The sequence below is a fragment of the Varroa destructor genome, unplaced genomic scaffold, assembly GCF_002443255.2.
Source record: "Varroa destructor unplaced genomic scaffold, Vdes_3.0 BEIS01000005.1, whole genome shotgun sequence".
Lineage (NCBI taxonomy): Eukaryota > Metazoa > Arthropoda > Arachnida > Mesostigmata > Varroidae > Varroa > Varroa destructor.
Window position 1 is genome coordinate 28,925,368 of NW_019211458.1, and position 20,926 is coordinate 28,946,293.

At 42.6% G+C, this 20,926-nt stretch overlaps 1 protein-coding gene across 5 annotated transcripts in view; it reads left to right on the top strand.

Annotated features, from left to right (window-relative positions):
* The window catches only part of LOC111251024 (steroid hormone receptor ERR1-like), a 46,286-nt gene that overhangs the window by 14,695 nt on the left and 10,665 nt on the right, over positions 1–20,926 (top strand). For 4 of the 5 annotated variants that reach the window (XM_086990397.1, XM_086990398.1, XM_022807184.2 and 1 more), the window contains exons 2-4: positions 8,847–9,153; positions 12,967–13,188; positions 18,465–18,723. In XM_086990397.1, coding sequence (XP_086846523.1) covers positions 8,847–9,153; positions 12,967–13,188; positions 18,465–18,723 — 788 coding nt within the window. Of the gene's footprint in view, positions 1–8,327; positions 8,364–8,846; positions 9,154–12,966; positions 13,189–18,464; positions 18,724–20,926 lie in introns of those variants that run through there. The other variant, XM_086990396.1, reaches the window with a different exon arrangement.

Genomic DNA, 20,926 nt, shown 5'->3' on the forward strand with positions numbered 1-20,926 from the left:
TGATTTACTCGACCATTATATCAACGCGCTTATCACTATCAGATGAAATCTAAAGGCTCTACTTTAACGATTGATGATAATTGTAGACAAGTTTTATTACAAAATACTGGACTTTTGCGTAACAGGTTTTTAATCTCACTCGCCGACTTGGCTAGAAGCAAAGGAACTCTATGTATTGCACTTGATGGGGTCTGCCCTAAGGAATTGTGTGTGCCTTTGTCGTTACTTCTTAGGCCTACACAGTTGACCTTTGCAAACAGGATCTCTATTATTTATTTATTTATTTATTCTGTAATTGCTACGGTTCGTTTCTCCTATTTGATTTCGTCATTCGTAACTGAGAAACTTAGAGGGAACATCACGTAGTCGTAATTAATCCGACGATCCGTGGTTCGAAAGTAAGCTAAATGGATTTAGATATTACTTTCCTCTAAGGTGAAAGAGGTGACATTTACTAAATACATCAGGAGATCGCGTCACATACTGGCATGAATATTCTCGTGACGTTAACGGCCGATCTCGCTCTGTTCAGTACCGCCAATTGCACGAAAAACACTATGTCCGCCAAGGTACGCCCATGCGCTGGGGGTGCATCCAATCGTGTGAGCTACTTAAGAGAGCAAATGACGCTATTTCATATGAAACTAATCGTAAAATCGGAACAAATGCCTCCTCATATGTGTACAAAACGGACATCTAAAAACCCGAGAAATTCTAAGAATATATCCTGTTTGTTCTATGGAATTTAGCTAACTTGAAAATATTCAATTTTACATACACTAGGTATAGAAAAGCCGCTTCAAGGAGCCTCTATCTTGTCGAGCGGTAACTTTAAGTCGTATTCAATTGCTTTTTCGTATACTGTACAAGTATTCTATGAATAAGTCGTCACGGAACATCACAACTTCGGTCAGAATGAAAGGTAAATTCATTATATAATAAGGCAATGGGTAGTTTTTTTTTCGAACAGCGCCATTGTCAAACGGTTTATCGTTATACTAGATAGTTGTCGAAGGGGGTGCGTATGATATTTTTCTATAGTGTCCCTTTCCTGTCTTCTATTGCATTTTGTTAGGGAGACTACATCTGTAAGAAACATCGGACAAGGATTTAACACTAATTTCTTCTCGAACAGATATATCTCCTCAACCAGGTTCATTGATACGGATTTAGCATCGACCGTTACCATATTATTGCTGCATTGGCGCTACAACAGAAAGTCGTTCAACATGAGCTCATCGAATATAATACGCCACGTATAACGGGAACAGGGGGTGTTTTTTGGAAGCCTAGACTGGCAGGAAGCCCTAAAGCAGCATAAAGTGGTGGTTCAGGCTTTTAGCGACAATATGCTATAACTCTGCTACTCCTATTGCTACATCGCTTCTGTTGTAATGCGCGTAAGCGGTCTTTGTGGTTTCAAAAAAGCACTTGCGAAAGGCCATTTTTAAGCTCAGAGCAGCGACGTTTTTTTACTCCTTTTTTTGGATCGATTCCTGCGCGACTTCTTCTTATCGCGTTTCCTTTATTGATTCGATGACGGACAACAAAAGTCGGCGAGCTGAACACTGCCCTATTGAACAGCGGCAATGTTGCACCAGGCGTCTACCCTGTTTGTGGCTATAGTAATATTGCAGTGAGTAACGGTAAGACAATAGTGGATAAAAGGGGCAAGGAAAACTACCAGCAAAGGGCCAAGTATCAACGAAGTAGTGGTGGCAGCAGTGGGAGTCGGCTCCCTCCTTGACATACGACCGCGCTGGCATATTGAGATGGAGTTGAACCAAGTGGGTACTTGGAAGTAGCTTGGTCTTCTCGCGATGACTGTAGTAAGGAGAGGTACACAAAAGGCTGTTTGAAAGAAAAGGAGAGGCCTCGCCTAAGGCGAGAAGCAAAGATTGAGAAGCTCTAGGGCTGGGACAGAGGCGACGGAGTAGTAACATTTCATGGTACATAATGCTCCTGGCTGCGTAAGGCAATAATGGGAAAAAACACTGTACAGCAGAGAAGCACGAGTAATCAAACGGTGCGTTTGGTGTCGGTTGCCTGTTCTGTGAAGGGGAGAGATCTCCGAAGAACGCTTCCGTCCCACCCAGTTCCTGAAGGTAAAGACCCGAATCAGTTTTCACGACTGCTTTGAGTCCGGCTCGAACCACCGACAATCTCTCCATTCGCAGGGTAGCTCAGCGAGTCGGCGGATTTGGTGAACCCTTTTGATTAGGATAATGGTGGCTGGCAAAATTAAGTCCGCTCGATTGTCCGTGAGGGTTGTTGCTGCAGCTCGTGTCCCATATAGCCCCATATAGTCCCCTTTCTAGTAGCTTCTTTCCTGGTTCTATTAATGTAGTGGGGCAACTATTTGTTTAATATTTTTTGGCCCAGCTAATTATACAATTTTTTGTCGCCCATTTGTTGTTTGCCCGCTATAAAACAGATGGAACAGACTGAACACGGGATAGAAAAGGAAAATATTTGGGTCCATAGGCAAACTAAAAACAAGAACAAGGTGGAGAACGGACAAAGATAGTTAGTGGCTGAATTTAGAATCCAAGTGCATGTTACTCTCTGTTCCGACTTAAAGGTTGAAATTGTGGCTGTATACGAGGCGAGTCAACTTTTTCTTTAACTTAATTCAGTACATTCTACTGATGACGTCAGTACAGCAATTAGGTTAATTTACCACATCCGAGCCTAGAGTATCTAATACTAGGTGGTCCTAGTAACTAGCAGAGTTTCAAGAGTGATACAGGAGTAATGAAAGCCTGTCTGAAAAGCTAAGGAATCAAAGACTGCATTTGGCTTCCACCAAATGGTCGAGGCTAACAGGTAGCCCGGAAACAATGGTTCTATCTGAATTGAACGATCTCGTTTTTGAGAGGACTTGCAACTTCGGAACTGGAGTGCACGGTAACGTTAGCAGTTTCACCTGCCGCTTACTAGATTTGAAGGAGAATAGCTTAGACTATGACAGTATTCGTGAGAGTCACTGTAAAGTAAAAGTGAGGCTCTATGAGGCGTACAGATGCTAAGTGAACACTGCTTTTAACAATAAGTCGATGCGGTAAGACGGCATGGCGAAGCAGGAAAAGGGCCGAGGTAAGAGATTACCTGGAGGGCATGAACACATGAAGGCGTTATAACGACGCCGGCAGCTGCGCTTGATGCTTGCCTCAGGTTGGAGGTAGAGCTTGCTAAGCAGCTGATGGGCCACTCAACCGATTATAATTTGAAAATTTAAGTTTTGAAACATAGAGATATATAAGGGCTGTCAGTTACGAGCGTTTGCTTCCGGTTGCTTAGCAGAGCTAACCAGATCACCAGAACATGAGATGTTCATGGTGTCAAGTCAGCAGAAAAACGTCTGGATGATGGGAGGGTCACTGACGCAGAAAGAAGGTTATATGGGCTTAGTTAGTGTGCGTGTGTGCCACTAGTATGAAAAAACGACAGAGGTCGTATTTAAACGTCTCATTTTGCCCCCTTAACTTACGAAATGTCAATGTGAGTAGTCGGCAGGGACGAAGATTTTTCGACACGTTGATGATTACCCGTTACCCGAATTATTGTTAAACTTTGTATTTAGATGGGCGGCCTTTTTGCTCAGCATGTATCAACTAGGAAATCGAACAGTAGCATAGGTAAAGCCAGAAACACACCGCACTAAATCCTAAGTTATAACACGCATACGTTCCACATAAAGAATAGTGTTATCTATCGGCTGCGTGTTTTCCGTTTCTGTGTACCTTGCATGCAAAGAGGCACTTCGTGGGGCTGTACACAATGATATTAATACATGTAATTGTTGTGCATATGCTGCATATGTGCGTGCCAGCCATTAAATCCACGACATCGGGTCTTGTTGGCAGGATAGGTTTAAAGGTAGGCAAAAACGCGCGACTTGGCTAATCTGAAAGCTTCGTGAGGTATATTACTTCGCTGATGGGATATTTAACACTTATTTCGCTATTAAGTGGAACATGACAGCGTTCCTTATATGAGCGCAAGTAAGCTAGCCGCCTATATATAAGTGTGAGGGCTATTCGTGCTTCATGTGCATTCGTTTTCGGTCCATTCGTTTTTGAAGTTGTTCTCGCCTCTACTCTTACAGCTTCCTAAGCTCCCTGTGACAAGATCGCTGAGAAACGCAGCAGGCACTTTGACTTTTCGGCAGATAGCGAGTTGTTGTGTTACTGCTGAGCTGGGGGGTTTCAGCTTGCTTGGTATAGTAGCATCACGGTGGATTGGCGTTTGTGTCTACACGGGAACGAAGACAACAACAATAATAATGGCAATAGTGGCATTGGGGTTTCAGCCCGAAGCCAAACCATCTGAGTTGTGACGATCATAACATGGTAGCGCCCTTGGGACCGACGTTGCTAGCAGAGTGCCGTGACAAAAAGGTACGAACTCCGACTGCGTGCAGACAGCGTACAGGCATCACTACAGCGTTATATGGACGCATTTAGCCTTCGTGCACGCACACACCGGGTATGTGGACTGTGGTATAAATTTGAAGAGCTTGGGCGCGCTAGCATCGCTAGTGGCAGCGATGGTAATGACAGTTCGTGCGATATAAACTCGATATAGTAGCTATTGAAGCACGCGCAAAAGCATTCATGCAAGTACGTCCAAGAACGAGGGGGTGGGGGTGGGGGTGGGGGTAAAGTAGGATGGAGAAAAGAGCGAAAATGCGGCAGAGGCGTGGGAATAGTCGTCTGTAACATATGCTGTTATACAATGTTGTAACGCATAGGCGCTGATATCGTGCAGTGAAAGCACTTCGCTTGAGTGTGTCGGCTACTGTTTGTGTCGGCTTGTCGCAATTTGAGTGGTTAGACGGACAAGAAGAACGATACGAAGGTCAACTTGGAACTAGTTGCACATGCGGCTGGATGCCAAAAGAAAAAGCAACTTGGGTGCACGACGCATAAAGCGACATATCACATAAAGAATCTGGCAGACCAGGCTGGCGAGTAAGACGCCAGCCGCTCGTCTGAACCGAACCGCCTAAGCTCCCAACTTGTCAGAATTCTAGAGCGGAGAAGGGCCCTCATGCTTCTTTTCGCTGCTGCCAATGGCAAACTGAGTTTAGTTTTGGCAAACACCGTATGATGTTTGTCTGCCTTCGCCCGTACCCAACTAAAGACCGCCCGAGAAGTTGACCCCAGGTTGGACGCAAGACTATGTAAATATTGCTTGGCCTCTCAGTCGCATCGTGAAAAAGTGATACGAGTGCGTAGAACGTCAGAACAATGGTTCGGATAAAGCAAAGCCCTTCTCTAGTACCAACAGGACAACATGTATGAAGCATCATTATTAAGTAGAATAGGAATATCTCCTTGCTGGCTAGGTTTCGCCAGGCCACTTGAAGTAGGAAACGTTCTAGTTTTTCCATCGAAACTCTGCAAATCCCTTTAGATGAAAAAATCGTTTTTCCTTTTGTAACGAAAAGTCTCGTTTCTCCTAAGGAGCACATATAGAGCCAAGTTTCGTTATCCCTTCGTGCTCGATTGTTCAGGAACTGCCCAATAGCGTTCATAGATAGGTAATACACGCGTACATTTCCTTCAAGTTCAGTCTCACTATCTGCAGTCAGAGCCACTCTTTAAAACAGTAGCGGTACAACTTGTAGCGGCTATTGCTTCCCCTTGTTGGCGCAGTATGTTTCACTAAATGAGAACATACGGAGAACGTACCGGTGGTCGATCGCTACGAATAAAACGGGTGGCGTTGTGTTTTTGCTCTACTGTTGCCATTATCTGGGAACAGAAAAAAACAACTGGGAACTGAAAGAAGCTTTGGGAAGCGGGGCAAGATGTGAGGCTAGACCAAAATGGCTATGGGCTGCACAAGGGGCAAAGCGAGCTGATAGCGAAAAGAGAACGGAAAAGCTTGAAGCGGAGGTGCAATCTGAGGTCTTTGAGCTGCTAATACTTTGAAGAGGGCCGCATCCGACCAGTCACTGTCTGAAGCTGATTCATCCCGTAGTAGCGACATTGGCAAAACTCATGTAAAGCGAAATTAAATCAAAGGCATATTCGGGGTAAAGGGAAGCAATTTCTCCACAGAGTCGGGGTGGCCATCTACGTCGTCGACGTTCTCCTCCACAAAATCGTTTCGACTCTAAAGCAGCAATGCGAGTATCCGTTGTAGTAGTAGCTGCTTCATTTGTAAGAATAAAGATGACTGCTATAACGATGGGTGCCTGGTTATGCTGCTGCTAATGGCATTTGCGGTGATAGCAGTCAAGTCTGCCGCTTTGAGGAGGCAGCACCTGGGCAAAACTACATACGCGCGATGCTGGCCGGCGGGCATTTGTCAGGTGGTTGATAGGAAAACCCTGGCGAGCGAATCTAAGCAGGCGAAGAACAGGACGTTGCTACGATGATCATTCAGCTTTTTTTAACAGATTTGGCGTAGACACATTATCCGGTAAAAGGGAGAGACACAAATAAACGACATCTATAGGCGTCCGACCCATTTGTCAGCAAGGGAGGTACGGCTGGTTCCTCGTAACAGCCCTATTTCCTGGCAAACAATAATTGACGATGAAAAGAACAACTGGATTAGTGATAAGCTCTAAAAGATGCAAGAAAAAAGAAAAAAAAAAAACTACGATTTTTGAAGATCCATATTCGGAATTTTGTTACCCTGATTAAATTTAACATGGCTAAATCTTAGAATGGACTTTGAAAACCATCCAACTTCTTACGACAAACTTGGAGCCAACTATAACGTATTCCATTCCTCGTATTGTACGCTGTTATAAGAAGACGGCTGCAGCTAATATAGGTAGACCGCTTTCTGAAATGTAAAAAGACCTGATGCGTCTGCGACCAATGAAGACTCTTATGTGGTAGGTGAAATCGCTGCGGGTAACGAAAAATTATACGAACTTCATCGCCCTCTCATTGCAGCTTGTAGTCGCTTGGATTGGGGGATAAAAGAAAATTATAACATAAGCTTCAGCATGGGCGTTCTAACGTTCAGTGCTGTTGTACTGTTCCTCCTACTATCAATCCACTGGGCCTCTTGGCTCTAGTGTCGCGTTTAGGCATTTTATCAGACGGTTGGCTCCCACCTCGGAACAAAGTGAACCTGGACCAAATCGCGCCCCAAAAATCAGTAGCGAAAACGTTATCCGTTAAGCTGGCACAGGGACGAGGCAATAAAAAAAACTGGCCCGTATACTGATGAGGATTACTAGCACAGATTGCCATTAATCATATCTACTCCAGATGAACCGTTACAGCATTTGACATCGTGCTTCTGGCATACACGGAACTGTTAAACTTTCTGCATTCAGATCCTATGTATGCTAGCCTTTGCCCCCATTAATAGATAGCGCGTGTGCGAATTCTATTGTATTTATTCAAATAGTGCTTAACTGTATTTCTCAACGCTTTTCATGTTGACGAAGAAGAACAGATTAAATTAAGTCGAACTATATTGCCCCTGTGTTTAGTAGGATAAATATTTATCAGCAGTCTGCATAATCAGGCCAAATTGATTGGACATCGTTCATCAACCCAGCCAACCTCTTTTATCCTAGCCGTGTGCCGTAATAGTTAATTCTAAAGTAAATAACTTTTCAGCATTTTTCCTTGATGAACTTTTCCCTTGATGCTTTAGATAATCGCGAGGAAAACATACGTTCGTTCACCTTTCCGTTTTTTTAGTATATCGATTTTATTCGTTCGCAAAAACAATATGAACAGTAAATTGTTACCGCCAAAGATAATAACAGCGGCAAACCCGCGAAATTTTGATCATTTCTAGCGCAATTTAGAATTGTAGCGTTCCGATAAAGCGTGTATATATATATATATATATATATATATAACAGAAATTCAAATATGCAATTAAAAAGTGAAGCCCTTCAGTTTCGAACTATGGTCAAGCAGTCCATGGGATAGCTTAACGGGTAATGAAGTTGCCTGCCTATATATATATATATATTAGTCTATATATATATTTATATATAGAGTTGTCGCATAATGTATCGACTTTAATTTTGTCGAGTCCATGTTGGTACCACTTCAAAGTTGAGATTTACCAGTAGAAGTAGATGTACTTAATAGAGCCTTTATTTGAGCTACAAATAAAGCGCTCTGGAGACGAGTGAAATTTGCTTTAATTTACCATTTTTCCTTATAGTAAGGGCAACACGCCCAGGCTCTTAAAAACAATCGGTACTGTTTGTGGGTGTATAATCAGGTGCGTGATCGGAAGAATCAGCCCAAAAGTGATTCGGTCGCTTTCGTTCTGGAAATATAAATGTGAAAGATGTTCCTCGTAGTGGGCAATCATCAACTGCAGAGAAAATTGATGAAATCATAGCGATGGTCGAGCAGGACCGACACGTGAGTATCCATCGTGAGTATCGTCAACGATCACCTGAAAATGTTCCAATCTATTTGAAGACGGCTGGTTATAGGGAGAAAAAAAAGCCCAATGTTTGGGTGTCTCGCGAGATGAAGCGAGACTATTTACACGACCATTGTTCCACCGGCAACATCCCGTGACGAGAGTGAGCCAATGCTAAAACGGTTGATCATAGAGAGTCGATACGATAATAATAATACATAACGAAACTACGTGCAAATAAAACGAATTTTAAGAATACTTAGCAATCTGCGGCAAAGCCCAGACTGACTTTAGGGAAGGGGGTGCTGTGTGCCTGCTGAAATTGGAAAGGGAAGGTGCATTACAAATTCTGATTCGAACCTCTACCCTCAACAACATGTACACACATATGGATGTTGTTGTTGTTGTTGTTGATAGTAGAAGTTTGACTGTATACATGTATGTATATTTCATCTTTCTTCTATTTTTCTGTTTTTCAGACGTACAGCGATGATATCGGCGAAGAGGCATCGCCCTCGCCCCCTCTTAGCCCAGAGATGGCGGTTGGAGACGTGAATGGGGGCATGGGTGGTATGGTAGGCGTGGGCAGCCTCGGGGTCGGACACTACCTTGCTGTTCGAGCCGGTAGTGGAACTACGGGTGGTCAAGCAAATGCTACTGGCCAACGGGGCGAACAGGGCTCCCCGCGACGAGTGTGCCTCGTCTGTGGGGATGTCGCGTCGGGGTTTCATTACGGCGTTGCATCGTGCGAAGCTTGTAAAGCATTCTTCAAAAGGACCATTCAAGGTAGGAAAAAAGCTAAATGCAGGAGATAAAGAGAATGTAGAAGTTGAAAAAAGCGCTGGTTGGTAGCGAGTTGGCGTCCATTGGCATTGCAGTCTCCATGCGAACGTTACCATAGAGATTGGGTGGACTTTTATGCCATTATGTCAATCGTGCGCAGGGTGTGAACTGAATCATTGGCTAGATCTATAGGGCACATGCTGTCATTATTATACTTTGCGATTATTTTACGGATAATAAGCTACATCTAGTTAGGTGGACGAGGCGGCTTAACTAATAAACGCAAGATAAGACAGGCTGTTAGTATTTGCTTTAAGCTCAATTAATATAGCAATCATATTATCTCATAAGTGGTACATCGGATGAAATTAAGGTAAGACATCGTTGTACGAACAGACGCCCCAACGAGAGGTGATATTCTCGTCCGCGATGTACTATCTAATAAGTGATGTGATCATTTTCATTATGTTAGTTCGAGATCGATTAGGCGATAATACCAATTCGGTAGTATAATGTTCGATTCTATACGTAGGCACAGTGGGGTTTTTGTTCTGTCACCGTGAGCACAGGATTTGCTATCAGTGTCTTCCAATGCAACCGCTACAGACAAATAATCACGTTTTCATATGGAAGTTAATTCATGCCCCAGCCAGGAAGGAGTACGAGACGCATTCAACTTGATTTATCTATACAATAAAGGTGCCTGATCCCACATTGCTTATATGCCTCGAGCGAATTTTCGTTCCATCTGGCAGTCCTTCAAAGCATCCTATTTTTCACGCTACTCGCTGATTCCGCCTCTTTTTTCCACCATAAAGTCTAATCAGCCTGTGGACAGCATTAAGGCAAACGTGTGTTATGATAGACGAACGGACGGACGGACGGACGGACGGGCCAACGAACGAGCAGCTGTTCACCTGGTGAAGGAGTACAGGCGCCTATGGACGGCAATCCTTTGCTCGTACCGTAATGTAAAGAGGCATGTGACAAAAGGTTAGGTCTTTTCTAGGAAGGCGTCTTCTAGAAGAGGCGTTTGAAATCTGCTGGCAGAGAATATCAGAGAGCTTCGGCGCAGTGAGTGTTGAAATTTAGAAAATGGAAGGCCGTAACTACAGGGGGGGCAGGTCTCGCCAAAGATGAAACGACAACAAGATAATGGAGAAAAAAGCTAAGGCAATAAAGGAGAGGGCTGTTCATACTTGGACTTCTTGTTTGCTCTACAAGGCTTGGCAGAAGGACAAGTCAGGCTAAGCTTATACAGCCTTGTACACTTTATACGGACTAGAAAGCTCTGGAAGTGCTCTTCGAAAGGTTGAGGGGACCCCACGCACGGAGGACTTCTCCAGATTAGTGGGAATCAAACAGGAATTAAGGGAGTAGCCAGAAAACAGCGTCGTTGAATGTCGACTACGAGAGAGAGTCGAATAACAAGATCGCCGTTCCAGGCATCGTGGTCTTCAAGTGAGAGACAGCAGTGAAGAAGCCAAGCTAACTCTAGAGAACTCGGAACAAAAGAACGCGCGGTTTTTCGCAATTTTTATAGTTCAAAAGTCGAATTAATGTAATGGGAACAAAATTCAACCCAGATAAAAAGGAATTGTTGGAAGATGTTTGAGTCATACACATACGTACTATACGTTGTTGGCGTAACGTGAACCCGTAAAATTCAACTATATGTTTGTGTGTGCACGTCTTCGCAGACGATTTATTTTAAAAATGGTTTAAATGGCCAGATCTAAGCTCGAACCGAACCATGTTCTTAGGGAAAAAAACAAGCGACACTTGTATGTGGGGACAGAGGTCCTAGAAGACCTAGAGTGATCCGCCGAAAATGAAGTCGATGGAAGTTGTGATTTTGCAGGGATCATCAGCACTAACAAAAATAATGGTCTGCCTTTTCGTTTGTTGTAAGAATAGATTGTCGATCGAATCAATTTCGGCTTTCTCCCCGACCCAAAGAACTTAAAGCTTTGCAGTGGAAGACACTGCTGCCTTGTGGATTGTGGGTGGAAAGAAGGAACGTCGTTCATCGGCTAAGAAGAAAGAGGGTACGGATTGTACGAGGGATGTTTCAGCGAAGAATTTCGAGAGCGAATGGCATAATATGGGGGGGGGGGGGGGGGGTAGGAATAGTTACAAAGGCCGTGTAAGGGGCGAACACAGTGAAGGCATAACGACCAAAAAAGAAAAGAATGTGGGACGAAAAAATCAATGAAAATAGGTAGACCGACCCATAACGTCGTCTATTCACACTTCAAGGACTGACAATTTCCCTTTCTGACTTTTTGTTTGTTTGGTTTTCTTTTCTTTTATGGATACAGGTCGATTTTGCGTTTTCTGGTAGAGAGGAGCCTTAGTATGATTTATAGGCATTTTGAGTGTTTATCCCTTATAGCAGAATTAGGCGCTGCTTTACTGTCTGCTCTTTATTGCGCGACCTTATGCGCCATATTTGATAAAATAGCACTACGCGTAAGGTTGCTGCATCTTCGAAAAATAATCTTTTTCATCGATTTAACCACAAAGAGTTTCAAATGCTTTTGTTATTCGGTTTATTCTTGGTCCGCTTTTAAAGCTACGGCCATGAGACCATCGGAAGCTATTAGGTTTAAGTGGTGTCGGAGGATCACTTGTGACAGGTATGCCGATCCTGGCCGTTTAAAATGGCCTCAAAAATGTCTCTTTTAAAATTAGGTTACTATAAGTGCATTGGCACGGCTTTAGCACATCACGAAACGGAATATCTGTTACATGCCTTATCATGTCGTATCATAAGATGCCTAGCTGTCAATTACTGTCTCACTTCAGGCTCTGTTAAAGATTCAGTTAAAAAGCTATTATCTCAGCTGCTACTTTCCTTGATGCTATAGCTACATGGTTCAGGTTTGTGCTTTTGATGGCCAGTTTTTGTTCTTAAACTTCTCTTTATTTTCTGGCACGCCAAAAGATCTTCTGTAAACTCGGAAGGTCCATCTTCACCTTTTCACAAAATTTATTTGACTCTGACATCGACATTTGCTCGACACTGAGTGAGCCAAAGAATTTTTACGTTAATTCAGGCTTGTTGGGAAGTCCGGGAGTGCATAATAGATGCTGTTATTGGCGTTTAGTGGCTTAATGCGTATGACGGGAGGTATTAGGATTGACGGATATGACGCGTGTTTTAATTCGAATTCCTCCTTTATTGTACAAAATCGCGGACCGCCTTGCCCCTATATAAGAGCGTTTATTAACTTTGTTTACAAATAAACAGATCACAGACTTTATTAGCATGACGATTTATGTACCAAGGGTCGGGTCACGCTTCTTTTTGCATAATATATCACCTAATTTCCTATAGTTCACGCACGAAAGGGTTGTGTCAAAAGCAGGTCTTTTAAAAGCACGGCCTTCAGGGCTAAACATGATTTTGAATATAAACTTCAAAGCAGCCACCTTACGTCTAACTTTCAGACAATTTGCAAACATGATTGTGCTGAACTTCTTGCAACTTTCGAAATAAGTCAACTCATATAAATCCAAGGAACGGAACATGAAGAACTCCTTCCCATTATTGGGGTAATAAGTGAGCACGTTATGCGTTATCTGCTCTCGTTCTGCTGAAAAAAAAAGTTGAGCTAAGAAACACAATATCGAAAATTCTAAGCAATGATATTTTGATATGCTATAAAAAATGTAATTACTGAGTTATAGTCGAAGTACCGATATAGTTCAATGGACGCAGTTGTTGTGGGTAAATTAGTATTATCAAACAATTAAAAGGTTCTCAAAGAAAGCGCAAACTTTATCCTAGCGCTTTGTTGGGTTTTGCTTCAGGTAATATCGAATACACGTGTCCAGCTAACAACGACTGCGAAATCAATAAGCGTCGGCGTAAAGCGTGCCAGGCGTGTAGATTTCAGAAGTGCCTCAAGATGGGCATGCTTAAAGAGGGAGTACGCCTTGATCGTGTTCGTGGCGGTCGCCAAAAATATCGACGCAATCCTGAGGGTCCATATCAGGTTGCAGCGCAACCCGTTAAACGTATCTCGATTGACGGTGAGTATTATGGGTTGTACCGACGTTTTAGGACTGCACGCATAAGCATATATTCACAGAGTATTGTCGAGATGTTTTTTATCTGGCAGACATAAGTTGGCTACAGGAGACCTATTCACGGATTTTTCTGTAATTTTGTTCAAATTCTGAATACCGCGACCGGTTAACAATTGACGAGTTACTACGCTAGATCAGTTTACTGCTGATTCATTTAGCTATTAATTTACTGATAGTTTGGTCTGCGCGATTTGCGACATGCGTAAGTATCCGTTTATGACGTGTGATTTCTAGGCGTCTAAGCTGCAAAAAATGTACATGAGATTGGCACGTGGGGATTACAGTGTGTGAATGGGCCCACAATCAAAGTGGTATTTTGAGCGGTGGAGAGAAAACGAGCTGGGATAGATGGACCGCTAGGGGCATGCGACAGCCGTACGTGATCGTGCGGCTGTTTCGTCCTCTCAGTGCATGAAAACGTGCTTAGAAACCTAATGAAGAGGCTCCTCGAAATCATTCCTCTTCCTAAGCTCGTGCTAGCCCGGACGCTTACCCTGAATCTTTCCCCTGCCCTCTCTTATCTTGCCGCTAGCAGCATCAGCCAGAGCTGGCCCGGTCGCAGGGTTCCTTCAGCTATCGGAACAACAAAGAGACACTGCTTTGTCGGTGTCCACCGTTATAGGCCAGTCACTATTTGAAAACTAGAGGTTCGCTTGCCTTTTACCGCTCCGCCCCCCCCTCGATCCCAAAAACAGTTTGGACACGTTCAGAGATACAGTAGCTACAATGTGAAAGGAACGCGTTGCTTGGAATATATGCAAAATGATTTTATCACAAGTCGATAAAGCATTCAATATATACGTTTTAGTATTAAAATTTCATACAAACTTTCGATAGTATTGATTCATTTCCAAAGAGTTTTTGCTGATATTACCACGACCACAAGGCAATTTCAACCATTGGTTACATGTGATACGAGGTACCGTGTACAGTATGTAACCAATCCCATAAACGACTTAGTTTCCCATGGGTCTGCTGACTTTGGTTTCATCAAACAGCAGCTAAGCTTTGATGAACGTGCATTATAGCTTACATCCAGGTTTCACAGATGGATTATCCTCTGCGTGTAGAACTACTGCTTGCTTTATAGTTAGAAACCCCATATCGACGCTCATTCCATTGCGACGTGTATAGCTACTCCTGTCCCGAAAGTGTCAATTATTTTAATTCCATTCAAAAACATCATTATTTTTCATTGTTCAAAGGAAGCAAATCGTGGTTCTTTTTTACGGGGTACGAGAGGCTCTATGTTGATAAAGACATCCTGGCGTGAGGTGCTATCGAAGCCTGCTACAACAAAAATTCTCTTTTGGGGTGTTAAAAACGCAGTTCTATCCTGTTTGGCAAGCGTCGACTGCAAAGAAAATATAGCATAGTCTGCTAGATATGTGCTAAACATGTCATAAACAATTTCGAATATGTCGATATAATTATATAAATTATGTTCATTTTAAAGTTTGTTCGTTGTGCCAGCAGGACGTTCTGGAATACTACGCAACTCTTAATCGACACATTTGAGCCTATGCACGTAAAATCTGTGTCCCATTTGTGTTGTTCGTCATAAACAGTATAGTAAATTTAATACGGTAGGCTTTCTAGTGGTACTCCATGCAGCATCGACATGTCGTGGCAACATACCTGTCTCTATTGATTTTCGAAGAAATTCCCTACATGAAACGAGACTTAAGAGCGACTAGACACACCAAGCGCGTGGTTTTAGGCGCAATACGGTATATCTATGCCTCAGGCCTCTAATTCGTCACAGGAACTTTCGTTCGGTACCTCTCGTGCAGAGCTAGCGGAACTCTCGATAAAACGCGAATGTTAAAGGTACAAAAAGGCCGGCGTTCACCTCATTCGAAAATCAGCCGATGGGACATAGGTGATTTCAATGAATGAATGAATGAATGAATGAATGAACGAGGAAATGTTTTCTAAGTGCCAGCTAAAAATGCAGAATACGGTAGAACACGTGAAACCACGGTGTTGTGGGATACATGTGTCGTTAGGTAGCAATTTGCTTGGGAATCCGTATCAACTAGTTTCTGTGACTGCATGTCGTAGCACTAATGATCTCCAAATTTAGCCACCTCTCCGGTAACCTTAAGGCCGCAGGAAATTACAACATGACCTATTCCAGTAATTACAGGTAAAAAAAAAAATTGCAAGCAATAACCTGATTGTGAAATGTCGGCTGCTTGTTCAATAGCGAATTCCTTTTTGCTGTTTAGTTAACAAGGCAAGCTAACGACGACACTCCATTGGCTATATATATATATATATATATACAACCAAAAAGAACCCGTGATTATGTCTGCGCCCGTGCTATATGTGCCATAGCTGAGCCTACCAAGTTAATAATCGATCTCAAAACAAAAAATATTCCACGACTAAGAAAAATTTTGGCGAGAAACATTGTGTGAGTGGACAAGATTTACACAGGAACCTCAGCGAATTCATAGCACGTCGTTGGAGGTGCTCTTCTTCGACGACAGAGAGCACGTATAAGTGGGAGGCAACATAACGCCTGCTGAAAATTAATTTGAGATTTTCCGAAAATAGTTACTGCAGCCGCGTAGTCGCATTGTACTTGTCCACAACAATTGACTTTCATAGTTAGCTATCGCTGCTAGTGGCGATCATTATAGGCATACGCAAACTAAAGAGTTTTTTTCACTAAACTGTGCTCACCTATTTTCATGCAAGTTCCCATTATCATGCACATTTCCATAACCGCTAGCGAGCGACCAACTGAACTTTTGGAATGGCCTGGTTTGGACACGCTGTGACAAAGTTTGCCAAGTGTTTCTGTCCAGGACACTTAAGTACCTCCAGGAAGGCGGCCGAATAGAATAAGGTCAGCGACCGCAACTATTTTTGCACTGTAACACAGTAACGTGCAGAATTGACATTTGCTGTGATACGTTAGCCATTTTCAGCTAACAAGCAAACATACTTCCGTAGTGGCGCCTTTTGTTTGCATGAAAGACGCTTCGTTTCATGGTATAAGAATTCACAGTATAGAAGAAGGACAGTGTTGCTATATCGTAACGGCTAAGTAAAATGCGTGATTGGCTTTTGGTTGAACCACGATCATCCGAGGTAGATTTCGCTGATCGTCTACTGCCTGTAAGTAAGTGTCTTCTCTAGCCGCTGTTCTGACGAAAATATCAGCTTGATAGGGCTACCATCGTACTGTTCTCCAGAACGGGACGAACTGGAGCAGAAAAGCTGAACCGTTCGGCGAATCCTAGACATCACTTTACCTGAGCCGAGTAGGTCGTTGGAGAAGAGGTGGTTTCTTTTTTCTCACGTTTCTCCTGATGCCTCCGCGACGCCTCGCAAATGGTTAGATGAGGCACAAAAGATAACGGGTGAAATTGCAAAAAGAACAAGAAGTTCTTTGTTTTGTTATGTTGAACTTGTTCAGTTTAACTTGTCGAGTTTCGCCATGTGTACAAGATAGAACAAAGGTGATACTTGTGAGCCAATCGGGAAAGATAAAAAGCTATGCCACTAGAGGAAATGGCCTAGCAGATTAGATTGGGGAAACTTCGAAGAAATGTAGAAAAAAGGTCTGCTTACCTGATAAATTGTACAGATCAAGCTGGATAGCTTTGATTTGTCAGTAAAACGAATTAGTTAGACACACTACAGTAAATGAAATTGCTATAAACGAACACAAAAGGACTTGTCAAATACCGCCCTTGTCAAGCTTATATTTCGGAATCAATTTAAAATTAGTTATGTTTTGAGAAAAACTGACCCATCCACGTAGAATTCCATTTTTTTTTTTCTATACTTTTATCGAATGGTTAGCGCCATTGAATACTCACAGAGAGGTGGGCTCTGTGTTACGGCTGAATCCGGCTTTCCTGTTGATCTTCCCAAACTGAGCTATTACGTAATGTCCTTAATACGGAAGTGGTGATACTAAATATGCGACAAAAGTGTATTCGACCGATAGTTTCATCAAACGGCGAGCTCAGATGCAACGAAAACTGGAATATTACGTACGTACATGCCAGCCCTTAGGCTTGTTATTATATGGGACTAATTTTCTTATGTCGACAATTGCACCTGCACAAATACAATTCTCGCTTAGCTATTCAGTATCAATTTCCCAGCCTGCTATCTAAATGCCAGCGGTAACGGCTTGGTCGGGAAGGCTCCCTTTGTATCGCATCGTTTCGGCCACGTTTTCCAGTTACTTTGAGCGCATCCCAACAGCGGGCGGAACAGGTATCGCCATTACGGTCAATAAGCGAAAGTCCTCTGCTCTCTTCTTCGTTCATCAGAGGAAAACAGTCAAAAGAGGACTAGATACAAGTGTAACTACTTGATCCGCAATGCTGTGGCGCACCGCGGGAACGCTGGATGCGTCGGTGTGAGGTTGTGTAGGCTGATAAGCGCTGTTTTATATAAAGGAGAAAACAGCGAACACGAAGACCAAGAACAATGAGCTGCTTTCTGGGTCTCGGGGGTTGATTGCGATCGTTGTAGTAGCAGCGGTGGGAAAAAGCCTATGGTTCGAGAGAACTGTTATTGACTATAAATCCTAATTAGAGTTGTTAAAATTCCCACTAATATGTGCCCGTATATTACTTCGTTGATAATCGCTTAAAGGGCAAAATAATTACGAATTCAATTTTGCATCCTGCCTATTTATTAGCATTCGTATAGAGACGAGCATTTTTCTTCACATCAAAATGGTATTAATATCGACATGGGACTAGTGCATCTATTATGAGGAATCGCTTGGTCCTAAGCGCGGCCAATACAATGATGATTAACGCTAGGATATAACACAGTGCTAAATGTATAGATAATCCACGTTCTGCTACAACAAGAAAATGCAGTAGTTCCAATGCTTTCAGTTTCCTTGTGTATGGACTTTATCGTTGCACTAAATACTATGTGTATAAGGCTAATACATGGACGAAAAGCTAGGTACATACTGCCATTACAACGTTTGCGACCCTCCGCGGCATCATAATCGTAGGTACTGTAGGAGTTTTCCATTATGTTAACCATCCGCAACGTTGCCGAACGGATTTTATGATCGGTGACGCGAATTCGTTGCACCATGAAAGTTAATCGGTTACAACATCCGGTAGTTGTTCTTCATTTATATGCCACATGTATAGAGATACGAGCGTAGAAGGTAGTTAAAATAAGTTCTATGATTCTGTTATGTGTTCTATTTTTCACTTTGACAGAAAACACGATTATCTCAGCGTTACTGAGTTGCGAGCCAGAGCCGTTATCAATTCGATTGTCTGCGGTAAACAACAATGCATCATTACATGACCCGTCGGCAGCACTGGCAGCCCTCTCGGACATCATGGACCGCGAGCTAGTCAATACAATTGGATGGGCCCGACAGATACCGGGCTTTAGCGCCCTCAATCTCGATGACCAGATGCGCCTATTACAGACCTCTTGGGCTGAAGTCCTCTCGCTGTCATTGGCTTATCGGTAGGTCATAACGTCTGCGTTTATCCACGTGGAGTATTATAAATATATATATACACATACGTATGGATGGAACATCTACGCACAGAACGGAACGGAAGCGGTGGGCAGAAGTGTAAACGCAGAGATGGGAAAATGTAGGTTTCCAATTGATTTCTATGCTACTTCTGCGTTTTTCATAATCATAAACTTGAACACTCTGTTCTTGCTCCACTTTGTGTATTTCTACATGCTTACATATATGGGACACTACAGTTGACGTCCGCGACGTCATTTCAACAACTACGCAAATCCAGTTATGAGCTCAGTCGCTCCTACTAGAAAATACTATCTAGCGACGTCATGGGCAACTCTTAACCACCTCAGTCTAATGTGAATCTTCTTTTTTTGCTACCCTTCAATTCAGTCGTGGTTAATATCGTATCGTTATACGATAATAATCAAGTAAATTATGCTGATAGTTTATTTGATGTTTTCTAACCTTTTTCCTTATACTATTTTTTACTAATTTTTTTTTCAATAGAGTAATGATCTTCTACGGGTGGGCATACCATTAGCATTCTAGCGCATTTGTTCTTGCTACGTGTTATTTTTAGAGACATTGTACTACTTGTCAAGACTGCAGGCAAGGGTTTCACTGGCCCAACTGGCTAAATGTTTTTACCCATAATTTGCTTCGAAGTTGCTCGAATAGTTCAAAGTGTACTTTTTTTTTTGTTATCTGTAGAATAAGGGGCAGCGAATTCACTTTGCACGAATGTTTCATTCTATAAGATGTCTTTTCATGTTTGTTTTCTATTACATTTGTAAGAAGTGAGTGTAGAAGTGTATTATATATATATATATATATATATATATGTATATATATGTATATACGCAGTATTCTTTTTTGCTTATAAGAAATCGCTTTCGAACCGGGCTGTCCATAGAACGGTGCTGGGCTAATTGACTGGCTATATAGGCAGACTTTAAAACTGGTGTGGATCTGCCAGCATCTTTCTAGCTTGACTCAAAGTTTAGCGGAGACCTTCATCATGTAGTGACCGTTACGCCCTTCTAAATATGGCCTACTCGTAGACATCTACTTGAAGTTTTGTTCACCGGCTCACTAGATAATATGGCAGTCGATGTGTAACGGTTATCTTGTTTAAGAATGCCTTTGACCGGTTCATGAAGAAGAGCCATAGCAATGAGCACCTGCGCCACCTACCTCTGAAAACGATAACGATATTTCTTGTTCTTTTTTAATCAACAATTAGCTGTACGTATTGGTTTCATAAATTAATTCGCCCAGAAGAGTCAGAGAACTCTTTTTGAAGCAGATAAAAATACCTTGTAACAACTTTTGCATTCATTGAAGTTTCGAAGGGTGTCTGTCACTCCTTAGTTGAAGTGTAGTACTTCTACGAAACAGTGTGTTATATGTGACGAGAAACGACATAATCAAGTTCGAATAATGCTTGCATTCGTTACCGGCATTACGGAAGATCCTGCTACACTCGATAGCAACACGTTAACACCAAATTGCTATGTGGTTAGATAAAGTTTGAACATGAGGAGAAAAACCTGCCAAATACAAATGACAAAAAGACCCGGAAGGGCATAAAGCTAGAATTGGCGGTGACAGATTAACGAAAGAAGGAGCGTAGGAATACTGAACAATAACGTGGAAAGGCGTTGTTTTTCAAACGCGCGCCTCAAGCGACATTAGAATTACCCTTTGCTCGGTACATTCGTACGGCTGATACAAGCATGGGTAAGCACATCCCTAATTTAGTGTAGTTGAGGCAACTGGTGTCAATAACTTTTCCGGAATAGCTAGCTCTTGGAGACAGATCCTTAAATGAACTGTTTCATGAGCTTATGGAGACTCTCTTCAGTGCTTCCAGAGAGGCAAATATTGCGTACCAGGTTAGGTTTCGAACCCGAACTCACTGACGTGGTAGTGTGCTGAAGGAGGCACGGAGATGTTCAGATGGCATTTTTAAAACAAGCCAGCGGACATTGTAAAAGAAAAAATCCTGTTTGTTTTAATATAACAGAGAGAGAGAGAGAGAGAGAGAGAGAGAGAGAGAGAGAGAGAGAGAAAGTTTGAAAACGAGCCTATGACGAGCACGTGACTTCTTGTTTGCCAATAGCACTAGCAAGGCTAGATAAATCCAACATGAGATTCGATCGCAGTGACGTCAGATAGCTGAACTAATGT